This window comes from Mustelus asterias, chromosome 11 (assembly GCF_964213995.1).
Source record: "Mustelus asterias chromosome 11, sMusAst1.hap1.1, whole genome shotgun sequence".
Taxonomy (NCBI): Eukaryota; Metazoa; Chordata; class Chondrichthyes; order Carcharhiniformes; family Triakidae; genus Mustelus; species Mustelus asterias.
The window spans coordinates 27927214-27940623 of NC_135811.1; the positions used below are offsets into that span (position 1 = coordinate 27927214).

Genomic DNA, 13410 nt, shown 5'->3' on the forward strand with positions numbered 1-13410 from the left:
GATAGAAATGGTTCGATCAATCAGACGCAGCATGGATTCATGAGGGGAAAGTCGTGCTTGACGAACATGTTGGATTTTTATGAAGATGTGACTAGGGCGGTTGATGGAGGAGAACCGGTGGATGCGGTGTTTTTGGATTTCCAAAAGGCGTTTGATAAGGTGCCCCATAAAAGGCTACTGAAGAAGATTGGGGCACATGGAGTTGGGGGTAGTGTGTTAAAGTGGATTGGGGACTGGCTATCCGACAGGAAGCAAAGAGTCGGAATAAATGGGTGTTTTTCCGGTTGGAGGAAGGTAACTAGTGGCGTGCCGCAGGGATCGGTACTCGGGCCGCAACTATTTACCATTTATATAGATGATCTGGAGGAGGGGACGGAGTGTAGGGTAACGAAGTTTGCAGACGACACAAAGATAAGTGGAAAAGTGAATCGTGTGGAGGACGGAGAAGATCTGCAGAGAGATTTGGACAGGCTGAGTGAGTGGGCGAGGATATGGCAAATGGAGTATAACGTTGAGAAATGCGAGGTTATACACTTTGGAGGAAATAATAACAAATGGGATTACTATCTCAATGGAAACAAATTAAAACATGCTACCGTGCAAAGGGACCTGGGGGTCCTTGTGCATGAGACGCAAAAGCCCAGTCTGCAGGTACAACAGGTGATCAAGAAGGCAAATGGGATGTTGGCCTATATTGCGAAGGGGATAGAATATAAAAGCAGGGATGTCTTGATGCACCTGTACAGGGCATTGGTGAGGCCGCAGCTGGAATACTGTGCGCAGTATTGGTCCCCTTATATGAGGAAGGATATATTGGCATTGGAGGGAGTGCAGAGAAGGTTCACCAGGTTGATACCGGAGATGAGGGGTTTGGATTATGAGGAGAGGCTGAGGAGATTGGGTTTGTACTCGTTGGAGTTTAGAAGGATGAGGGGGGATCTTATGGAGACTTATAAGATAATGCGGGGGCTGGATAGGGTGGAGGCGGAGAGATTCTTTCCACTTAGTAAGGAAGTTAAAACTAGAGGACACAGCCTCAAAATAAAGGGGGGTCGGTTTAAGACAGAGTTGAGGAGGAACTTCTTCTCCCAGAGGGTGGTGAATCTCTGGAATTCTCTGCCCACTGAGGTGGTGGAGGCTACCTCGCTGAATATGTTTAAAGCGCGGATGGATGGATTCCTGATCGGTAAGGGAATTAAGGGTTATGGGGATCAGGCGGGTAAGTGGTACTGATCCACGTCAGATCAGCCATGATCTTATTGAATGGCGGGGCAGGCTCGAGGGGCTAGATGGCCTACTCCTGCTCCTATTTCTTATGTTCTTATGTTCTTAAATACAGCACTAAAAGAGGCCCTTCGGCCCATCATGTCTTCTCCGGCCATTAAGCACCTAACTATTCTAATCCCATTTTCCGGTATTTGATCCGCGGCCTTGTATGCTATGGTATTTCAAATGCTCATCCAAATGCTTCTTAGATGTGGAGAGGGTTTCCCGCCTCTATCACCCTTTCAGGCAGTGAGTTCCAGATTCCCACCACCCTCTGGGTGAATACGTTTCTCCTCAAATCCCCTCTAAACCTCCTGCCCATTACCTTAAATCTATGCCCCCTGGTCTTTAAAGAACCCGCAATTGCCTATTGCATCCCACCGCCCTTCCCGACCTCCCAGCCACTTCCAACTCATCCCGCCCAAACCCGTCACCCCCGTGATGATATCCTGGTTTCCTGCGGCCCATTCCTTGGCTGCTTCCCACCCGACAGTCAATCAGAGCGGCAGTCAAGAGCGAAACACACTAGGAATTACGCTAATGTTTCAGAAAGATAGCTGGGGAATCTCTTAATAACAAGTTTCTTTGTAGGAAATCTTCCTCTCCAGTAAATATCAGGGCCATTGTTACCAAATAAATCAATTCATTTCCTTCGACCATCACGTAATTTCTCATTACAGTTAAATCTATTTAAGACATTATTGCAGTCTGGGAACAATTTAGTTCAGATAAATGACCGTCCTCTCTCTATCACTCCATTTTTATTGTTTTCTGATCTGAATGATAATATTCAGGGCGGCAGCCCAGCTGACATTTCCTCCTCCCTTTACAGCAATGAAAGATGATGACTTTACCAGTATCCTGGTAAGCAAAGTTATTGGCCACCTGAAGGCTTGAGAAAGTATTTGATAAAACTTTCATACAACACAGTGATGAAAGCCGCACTGAAGTGGATTACTGTGTAACTCGCATGTAATGTCATTGAAATGAAAATCTGACATTACACTTCTGGATCTTCGGCTTCTCCAGGCAATAAAAATTGTGTCCTTTTATAGGTAGGCATTATTAGCTTCTCAGTTTACAGCACTTTACAAAAGCCATTCTAGCCCGGCAGCAATAAAGTGTGTCTCAACCAGATCAATATTGTTTCAAGTTGCAGGGTTTTAAATGTTTGCCCACCAGTGTTAACAATTATTGTACTTAGTCATGTCTCTTAAGTTAAACCCTTCATTACTTGAAGACTTTAACGGCATAACGGGAAGGGGGAATGCAGACAAAGAAAAGAGCGGGCTTGCATTTAAATAATGCCTTTCATAGTGTCCCAAGGCACTTTACAGCCAATGAAGTGCTTTTTGAAGTGTAGTCACTGTCGCATAGAATCATAGAACCCCTACAGAGGAGGAGGCGGCCATCTGGCCCATCTAGTCTGCACCGGCTCTCCAATAAAGAATCCTACCCAGGCCTTCTCCCTGTAACCCCACATATTTACCCCGCTAATCCCCCTAACCTTGGGCCACCAAGTGGCAATTTAGCATGGCCAGTCCACCTAACCTGTACATCTTTGGACTGTGGGAGGAAACCAGAGCACCCAGAGGAAACCCATGCATACGCGGGGAGAACATGCAAACTCCACACAGACAGTCACCCAAGGCTGGAATTGAACTGGGGTCCTGGTGCTGTGAGGTAGCAGTGCCACTGGTACTGTGTGAGGTAGCTAACCACCGTGCCACCGTGCCACCCCATGTAGGAAATGCAGCAGCTAATTTCCATATAGCAAGCTCCCACAAGCAATGTCGGAATGACTACAATCTGTTTCTTTCAGTGGTGTTTGTTGAAGGATAAATATTTGCCGATACACTGAGAGAACAGCCCTGTTTTTCTTCAAAGTGATGTATGTGATCTTTCATGTCCACCTGAGAGTAGAAACAGAACCTTCATATGACATCTGATCCAAAAGATGCAGCACTCCCTCAGTACGCTATTGAAATCTAGGTCCAGATCATCTGTTCACATTTCAGCAGTGGGTCTTGAAGGCACAACCTTCAGAATCGGGGCCCTGTGAGTGTTAACTCTGATATAACTGACACCGTCACAGGGGGGAAATCAGAGGCCCAAATGAAATTCAAGGCTGTTTTGCAGCCAATATATTCATCGGAACAAAGATCTGCATTAAACCTCAAAGATATCACATCCATCCTTTATAATACCTCTCTGAAGTGCCTCTGTAGGCAGCATTATGGCGTGTGCTTATATTCTGTTTTCCCAGGGGCCTAGTAGAACTCGGCTACTAGTCAATAACAGTGATCCAAAGAAAGTCAGCGCCTCACAACATGCTGGGCAATTCACACCAAATTTCACAAGTAACAACACAGCGCAACATGATCTGGAGGATACAGATAGTGAATTGACATTGCACGGGCAAAGAGGAGTAAGTGCTGATGGCAAAGCAAGTATAGCAAGCTCCTGGCTGGAGAAGGAGCTCAGTTTGCCTTCAGCTATAGTGCTTAGGGTTTGCCAGGTAGCTGTTGTAGGTACATTAGACTGCATGTTAGCAACTGTTATTGCTTTACATCTTGTGCAGGCTTGTCCAACTTTTTCCCGTGAGGGGCCACATTGCAATCTTTTCTTCACTCAAGGGGCTGATGGGTAAATGTTGGGAAGATAAGGTTTGGCACAGCAGTAATTATACATTTCAAAAAAAGTTGAAGTATGAAGAAAAGAAACAACTTGCCAAGCAAAAAAAAAGCAATTGCAACACAATCATAGAATAATAGAATCCCTAGAATGCAGAAGAGGCCATTCAGCCCATCAAGTCTGCACCGACCCTCTGATGGAGTATCTGACCCAGACCTTATCCCCGTAACCCCGTGCATTTACCATGGCTAATCTTACCTACACATCTTGGGACCCTAAGGGGCAATTTAACATGGCCAATCCACCTAACCTGTACATCTCTGAACAATAAATTGATTTATTATTAAAGATGACCATCAGAATGTGAGAGGGTGAGAGTGTGTGGGGGTGAAGGTAAGCCTCACATTCTCACACAGTCCCCCATTCACTCACGCCCACCAGGCCTGAGTGGTTTGGAGACTAAAACAGTCAGGAGAGGTTCAGGAAGACTGTAGACTCTACCTGCCTGCTCTGCCTAACTCTAGCTGTTTCAGGTCCCACATTTGCTGCAAATGCTGTTCCGCCATCTTAACTCATGTAGGGGGCCTTCCCCCTCCCACCCCATCTTTCCTTCACACAACCCCACCCTGCTCCGACTCCCGTCCCTGGCTTATAAATAGATACAGTTACTGTAAAGTTTCACTTCCAGGCGCATAAGAATCCTACAACATCCATTGGAAGTGGTTGAATTAAGCACACAGCAGATGTGGTGCATGAAGGCAGCAACATCACAGGCTGTCCTCTTAACCTGTGTTCAGATTTACAATGAGCTGGACTCAATCTATGCATGAGAACACAGCAACTGGTGACAAACCTGGGACAAGTTCTGAGCACTCGCCACGCTCAGCAAGTGGGAAGCTACATGTTCAGGAATGCATTAAATTGCTGAGCCCGACCAGTCAATTTCCACAAAGCAAAGCGCCAATGTCAATTTCAAGGTTATCCATAATATCTGAACACCTCCAGTAAATCAGCAGCAAATAGAGAGAAAGCAGTTAACTAGAAATCAGGAACATATCTCCAATTTCTACTGTACACAGAAATTCAACACTAATCCATCTCCCGGCACAATCCCACTCTCATGCCGGAACAGGCCGCTGTGTAAGAAAGGCCCTGAATGATAAAAATCTGGCTTTGTTATAGCTCAATGAAGTCGGAAATGGCTCTTGTTACTGGCTGTCTAAAGGGAGGTCTGCGGTCTCAATGCTGAAGATTACAGAGCGTGCAAATAATCAATGTTTGGAATTCCTATGTGGTCCAGTAGTGGTATTTTTCTCGACAGTAGTGGCCTATGAACAGGTCAGTGCACCCTTTCCCAATCTTCATATATTAACTGTTAAACTCTGCGCTTTGTCAATTCCTGGGGCGTGCTCATAGCCACTAACATGACATGCAAAAACACAGCCGGTTCAACGACATGATGGGACTACATGATGTGATCTCTTGCAGGTCGGTTGCCTCAAATTTCCTCATTTTCCGTTATCCCTGATCTTTTACACACAGTCTGAGCAAGAAGTCCTCGTGTGTGATGTTAAACTCTTAATTGTTCAAAAAACAAACTCCCCACATGTCCATCACTTTGTTAATTTCACCTGCCACGCACACGACAATCTACCTTACCATGGACCCTATCCATTAAATCTACCGATGGAAAAAATGTGGTAACATTTCCTGCTGACTCAAATGTCATCTGCTTCTCTGTTTGTTCGGCCAACCTGGATCGTTGACTTTGCTGAACCCAATGTTACGTCATGCAATAGGCTTCACACTACTAATCTCAAGATGTTGTACTGAACCATGACAACTTACCTTCCCACTATTAATTTGATCGTATTGGTAAAGATCCCATTCAGAGCAAGGGCCAGAGAAACAGCTAAATATTAAAGAAAGAAACACAGGCATTAAAAGGGTTCAAACTACATTGAACAATATGAAAATACTGGAGCAAATTTGAACAAAAAAAAGGCAACATGCACTGAGTGAATACTTTACCTAAACAGGCCTCTTTAATCTCTGTTTTATCTGTCCTTCGAATTATTTTGACCACAAAGATCACCGCCAGGGGTGTGAGGAATGAGATGGCCTGTGAGGCACAATAATAGGCAGATTTAGAATTGCACCTACAGGATTAATGCAGAAAATCACATACAATATTTGACATCTGACATGGGTGCCAATTGGTGTCATTTAAAGCACTCCAAATGATATTGCTAAAGTAACTTAGATTTGCAACAAAGGGCATGATAGGAACACTTAATTAAACAGCAAAGTGAATAAATGTATTCATTTGTCATCCTTTTATATCCCACACAAGGCAGATGTAAAGTCTGTTCTGTGACTGTTACTTGGCTGCTAATGCATACCGATTTTATACTTTCAAACGTTCTTCCACCTCAAGATAAATGGAGGTCACAGATGTCAGTACATTTACCAGTACATAATGATCCAACAATGACTTGTCCCCACTCCATCTTAATTACATATAATTCACCAAGAAAAGCTGGAGCCTCACTGTACGGTGTCAACAAGCGTTCAGTACATTGGGCATTTTTAACTGTCAACGATGTATTTCATGAGTTAGCAATAGTCAATATGAAAGATTAGAACAAAGAACAAAGAACAGTACAGCACAGGAAACAGGCCCTTCAGCCCTCCAAGCCTGTGCCGCTCCTTGGTCCAACTAGACCAATCGTTTGTATCCCTCCATTCCCAGGCTGCTCATGTGACTATCCAGGTAAGTCTTAAATGATGTCAGCGTGCCTGCCTCCACCACCCTACTTGGCAGCGCATTCCAGGCCCCCACCACCCTCTGTGTAAAAAACATCCCTCTAATATCTGAGTTATACTTCGCCCCTCTCACCTTGAGCCTGTGACCCCTCGTGAACGTCACTTCTGATCTGGGAAAAAGCTTCCCACCGTTCACCCTATCTATCCCCTTCATAATCTTGTACACCTCTATTAGATCTCCCCTCATTCTCCGTCTTTCCAGGGAGAACAACCCAGTTTACCCAATCTCTCCTCATAGCTAAGACCCTCCATATCAGGCAACATCCTGGTAAACCTTCTCTGCACTCTCTCTAACGCCTCCACGTCCTTCTGGTAGTGCGGCGACCAGAACTGGACGCAGTACTCCAAATGTGGCCTAACCAGCGTTCTATACAGCTGCATCATCAGACTCCAGCTTTTATACTCTATACCCCATCCTATAAAGGCAAGCATACCATATGCCTTCTTCACCACCTTCTCCACCTGTGTTGCCACCTTCAAGGATTTGTGGACTTGCACACCCAGGTCCCTCTGTGTTTCTATACTCCTGATGACTCTGCCATTTATTGTATAGCTCCTCCCTACATTATTTCTTTCAAAATTCATCACTTCGCATTTATCCGGATTAAACTCCATCTGCTACCTCTCCGCCCAATTTTCCAGCCTATCTATATCCTGCTGTATTGCCCGACAATGCTCTTCGCTATCCGCAAGTCCAGCCATCTTCGTGTCATCCGCAAACTTGCTGATTACACCAGTTACACCTTCTTCCAAATCATTTATATATATCACAAATAGCAGAGGTCCCAGTACAGAGCCCTGCGGAACACTACTGGTCACAGACCTCCAGCCGGAAGAAGACCCTTCGACCACTACCCTCTGTCTCCTATGGCCAAGCCAGTTCTCCACCCATCTAGCCACTTCTCCTTGTATCCCATGAGCCTTAACCTTCTTAACCAACCTGCTATGTGGGACTTTGTCAAATGCCTTACTGAAATCCATATAGACGACATTCACGGCCCTTCCTTCATCAACCGTTTTTGTCACTTCCTCAAAAAACTCCACCAAATTTGTAAGGCACGACCTCCCTCTTACAAAACCATGCTGTCTGTCACTAATGAGATTGTTCCATTCTAAATGCACATACATCCTGTCTCTAAGAATCCTCTCCAACAACTTCCCTACCACGAACGTCAAGCTCACCGGCCTATAATTTCCTGGGTTATCCCTGCTACCCTTCTTAAACAACGGGACCACATTTGCTATCCTCCAATCCTCAGGGACCTCACCCGTGTCCAAAGAAGCAACAAAGATTTCCGTCAGAGGCCCAGCAATTTCATCTCTCGTCTCCCTGAGCAGTCGAGGATAGATGCCACCAGGCCCTGGGGCTTTGTCAGTTTTAATGTTCCCTAAAAAACCTAACACTTCCTCTCTTGTAATGGAGATTTTCTCTAACGGGTCAACACCTCCCTCCGAGACACTCCCGGTTAACACGCCCCTCTCCTTCGTGAATACCGATGCAAAGTATTCATTTAGGATCTCCCCTATTCCCTTGGGTTCTAAGCATAATTCCCCTCCTTTGTCCCTGAGAGGTCCAATTTTCTCCCTGACAACTCTTTTGTTCCTAACGTATGAATAGAATGCCTTAGGATTCTCCTTAATCCTGCCTGCCAAGAACATCTCGTGACCTCTTTTTGCCCTTCTAACTCCCCGTTTGAGTTCTTTCCTACTCTCTCTGTATTCCTCCAGAGCTCCATCTGTTTTCTGTTGCCTGGACTTAACGTACGCCTCCTTTTTCATTTTAATCAGATTCTCAATTTCCCTGGTTATCCACGACTCTCGAATCCTACCTTTCCTATCTTTCCTTTTTACAGGCACATGCCTATCCTGCAGCCTTATCAATAGTTCCTTAAAAGACTCCCACATGCCAGACGCAGACTTACCCTCGAACATCCTCTCCCAATCAACATCCACCAATTCCTGCCTAATCCGGCTATAGTTAGCCTTCCCCCAATTTAGCACCCTGCCCGTAGGACAGCACTCATCCTTGTCCATTACTATCCTAAAGTTAACAGAGTTGTGGCCACTATTTGCCACATGTTCCCCTACCGAAACTTTGACGACCTGACCGGGCTCATTTCCCAGTATAGCCCCCTCTCTAGTTGGGCTATCTACATACTGTTCCAAAGAACCTTCCAGTGCGCATTTTACAAATTCCTCCCCGTCCGGACCCCCAGCTCTAAGCACTTTCCAGTCTGCAGAAGCATATACACGTGAAAAGAAGGAAAGGAGAGAGTGTTCTTTGTTCTTGTTCTTTGTTCTATAATCCAATTACATGTGCTGACGATTTATAAATTGCACAAAAAACTAAATGTGCATTGGTCTAATTCAAGATTAGGTCTAAAAAAAAACATGCATTTATAGAACCCTTTCATAGCTACAGGACATCCCAAAGCATCCTACAGCTAATGAAGTACTTTTGAATTATAGTCACTCATGTACGTAGGGAGAAATGGCAAACAGCAAGCATCCACGGACAACAATGAGATGACAGCCAGAAGATTTGCTTCTGTCATGCCGATTGAGGAATAATTATTGGCCAGAGATATCTGGGATAGCTCCCCCGTTCTTTTCTGAAATTGTGCTGTGGGATCTTTTATGTCCACCTGAAGGTTAATGCAGATCAGACCTCGGTTTAATTGCTGACAGTGCAGCACTCCCTCAGTACTGCTTAAGTCCTGGAGTGGGAACGAACCCAGAACATTCTGAATCATGTGATTCATTCCAAAAATTAAAAACTCCAACATAATACAAATCACGTCATGATGTTTGATAGTTTTCTTTGTTCCTGGTCCATGTCCAGCATCAGGTTAGAAGTGAGGATGTTCCCTATTGATTGCACAGTGCTGATAAGACTTGAACATCATTCAGACTTGGGCTGATTAGTGGTAGTTAACAACCATGACACACAAATAGCAGACAATGAACCTCGCCAGCGAGAGAGAATCTAACCATCTCCCCTTGACATTCACTGACATTACCATCACTGAATCCCACACTACCAACATCCTGGAGGTTACCATTGACCAGAAGCTTAACTGGACCAATCATATCAATCCTGTGGCTAAAAGAAGAGGTCAGATGCTGGGAATTCAGAGGCAGGTAACCCATATCCTGACTCCCTAAAGCCATCTACAAGCCAAGGGTCAGGAGGTGTTGCAATACTCTATTGGCCTGGATAAGGGCAGCTCCATGAACACTCAAGAAGCTCAACATCATCTGGGACAAAGCAGCCTGCTTGATCAGCACACCATCCGGAAACAATCACTCCCCCCAACACTGACACAGAGTGACTGTGGAACTATCGACAAGATGCACTACTCCAGCTCAAAGCTGCTTCAACCACTCCTTCCAAACATGTGACCTCTTATCACCCAAGAGAATGCCACCACCTGCAAATTCTCCTCCAAGCCACACACCATCCTGAGCCAGAACCATATTACCGTATCCTTCACTGTCACTGGGTAAAAATCCTGGAACTCCCTCTCTAACAGCACTGTGCGTGTCCCTTCGTACCCAGGGCCGCACGGTGGCACAGTGGTTAGCGCTGGTACCTCACAGCACCAGGGACCCAGGTTTGATTCCTGGCTTGGGTCACTGTCTGTGCAGAGTCTGCACGTTCACCCTTTGTCACCCTCCGGGTGCTCCGGTTTCCTCCCACAGTCCGAAAGACGTGCTGGTTAGGTACATTGGCCATGCTAAATTCTCCCTCGGTGTACCCGAACAGAGTGTAGTGACTAAGGGATTTTCACAGAAACTTCATTGCAGTGTTAATGTAAGCCGACTTGTGACACTAATAAATAAACTATAAAAACGAATAAATAAACTATAAAAACTAATAAACTATAAAAACGCCAAATGGACTGCAGCAGTTAAAGAAGACGGCTCACCACCATCGCAAAGGCAATAGGGATGGACCATAAATGCTGGCCTGGTCAGTGACACCCACATCCAAGAACAAATAAAAAATATTATTGGACGTGTGAAAGTGCTTGCAGTTTTGTTGTTCCACAATTTGTTTCAATATTGTCAAAAGTGCTACAGTTGATTTTCTGAAACACAGGCAGTTAGGAGCACTGAAGTATGACCACAGAATGGCATCAATGTTTTCTGTGATAACATTGCTGTGTGTTTACAATTAGGGCAGGGTAATTACGAGCTATTCATATTGTACAGTTGTTTGAAAATGCATCTATTGTTCCGAGAAACACAATATTTGCCAGCTGGGATTTTATCTCGTGTTGGCCTCCTTGTTTTGAAGTGTAATGAGGTGGAAATCCCCAGCAGATTCACCACTGACCCAGGTTATTTTCCAAGCAACAGGCTCATTTAAATATTTGTACTGAGTTTCTGCCTGAGCTAGGGGAGACCGTCAGGAAATAGGCGATTTTGTAGGAAACCTCTGCTGCCACAATTGATTGAAGGAGTTACCCTCTCTGATAATGAAAAACATCTGATCTCTGCTTGAGTTGCTACAAAGTGCTGATAGATGAATAGACTGTCCCGCAATTGATCACATTCCCCAGGGTGGGCTATTCAACTGCCTCTGTGGACCCAGGTAACGTTAAAGTCTCTTGCTTACAGCGTTCCTTACATTCAGCCCAATTATGCCAGTAATGATGGAAAACATGATAAATGAGAAGCCAATCCATCAGTTGGTTCTGGACATGGACTTCATGAATCATCGAATCCCTACAGTGCAGAAGGATGCCATTTGGCCCATCAAGTCTGCACTGACCACAATCCCATCTCGGCCCTATCCCCGTAATCCCACATATTTACCTTTCTAATCCCCCGACACTAAGGGGCAATTTAGCAAGGCCAATCCACCTAACCCGCACATCTTTAGGGTGTGGGAGGAAACCAGAGCATCCGGAGGAACCCACGCAGACACGGGGAGAATGTGCAAACTCCACACAGTCACCCGAGGCCGGAATCGAACCCAGGTCCCTGGCGCTGCGAGGCAGCAGTGCTAACCACTGTGCCGCCCACGCATGAAGTAAAAATGACAGTGGTAGATCATCACAGGCAGAGACGAGTGGCGTTGTAGCAGCCAAGGATTTCCATCCAATGTCTAATGGACTTTACATATGAACGTATGGATTATGAGCCAGAGTAGGCCACTCGGCCCCTCAAGCCTGCTATACTATTTAATAACTTCATGGCTGATCTGATTGCAATTTCAGCCACACATTCCTGCCTACCCTTAATAATCTTTCACCCTCTTGTTAATCAAAAAATCTATCCAACTCAGCCTTAAAAGTATTCAAACACACTGTCGTCCTTCCCCCTCAGGCCAAAAAGTTGTGGGGGAGGTGAAACGAGGCCCTTACATAACAGGCAGTTGTTCACATAACTCTGTAGGCCTAAGGGGGAGGGGGGGTTGGGGCTACTTGATGCCTTATCTGCCCTCCCCACCTTATGGGGGACACTTTGAGGGTGGGCTGGCCAGGCACTTTATTTAACATGTTCCCATATTTTCAGGGATGGCAATGGGGTGCGTAAAATTTAACCTTGCATCTATATAACATGACCACCAGACAGCTCAAAACTCTTTACAACCAATGAAGTACATTTACAGTGCTGTCATTGTTGTAATGTAGAAAACACACCAGCCAATCTGGGCACAGCAAGATCCCAGAAGCAGCGAGGTGATAATGACCAGAGATTCTGTTTTTGTAATAATCACTGAGGGATAAATGTTGGCCAAGACACGGGGGATAAAAGATTGGATCTTTTACACGCCCTGAAGGAGGCAGGTGGGACCCTTGGTTTAACATTTCATCTGAAATGGGTGGGATTTTACAGCCTTGCTCGAGCGAGACTGGAAATTTCCGCCCAAGGCCAACGGACATTTCCATTGTCTGCCCATCGCCTGCTCCGATTCCATGGCGGGCGAGGCGGTGGAATTCCGCTGCACATTTCCATCATTGTAGCAATCCCTCTGCACCATATCAGAGCGTCAGCCTTGATTTTTCTGCTCAGAACCCGGAATGGGACTTGAACCCAGAATCTTGTGGTTCCAAGGCGAGAGTGCTACCAACTGAGCTACAGCTGAGATGTGATGGGTCAATGCGCCAATGTCTCTCCAGTGTCAGTTACATCTTTTCTCATATTTGGAGGTGTGGTGAACCATCGTTGGTTCACCACTGGGGGTTGTTATTATGTTACTGTTGGGCTAGGGTGTTGTTACTGTGGGGGTTGTACAATGTTGTTGGGTTAGGGTGTTTACCTGTTATAAGTGTTATCATGGCACATTCCAGTGGGGTCCCGCCTCCGGTGGCGAGGTATAAGACCCTCTGCTCCGGCAGGACCCCTTCAGTCTGAACTGGTGTATTCGTGTTAGTAGTTCCATTGTTACACAATAAAAGCCTTCAATATCGAAGCCTTGGTTCCACGTGCTTAATTGTCGCGCATCAATTTTATTGTGTAACAGAAAACTCACAGCTGTACAAAAAAAGAGTATGGAACAGATCTTAAAACCGGATCGTCTGACACTGGACCCACGTGCGGTCGGTGCTGCTAACACATTCGACCACTGGTGGAAGTGTTTCGAGGACTACCTGGCAGCCTCTGTAGCTATCACTACAGACAGTGATAAACTCCAGGTCCTCCACGCAAGGGTAAGCGACACGATTTATCTCG

At 45.5% G+C, this 13410-nt stretch overlaps 1 protein-coding gene across 1 annotated transcript in view; it reads right to left on the reverse strand.

Moving 5' to 3' along the window:
* Positions 1–13410, reverse strand: part of plpp4 (phospholipid phosphatase 4) — a 206401-nt gene that overhangs the window by 132733 nt on the left and 60258 nt on the right. Inside the window, exons 3-4 of the mRNA XM_078224334.1 lie at positions 5932–6022; positions 5749–5812 (exon numbers count right to left, since the gene is read on the reverse strand). Coding sequence (XP_078080460.1) covers positions 5749–5812; positions 5932–6022 — 155 coding nt within the window. The remainder of the gene's footprint in view (positions 1–5748; positions 5813–5931; positions 6023–13410) is intronic.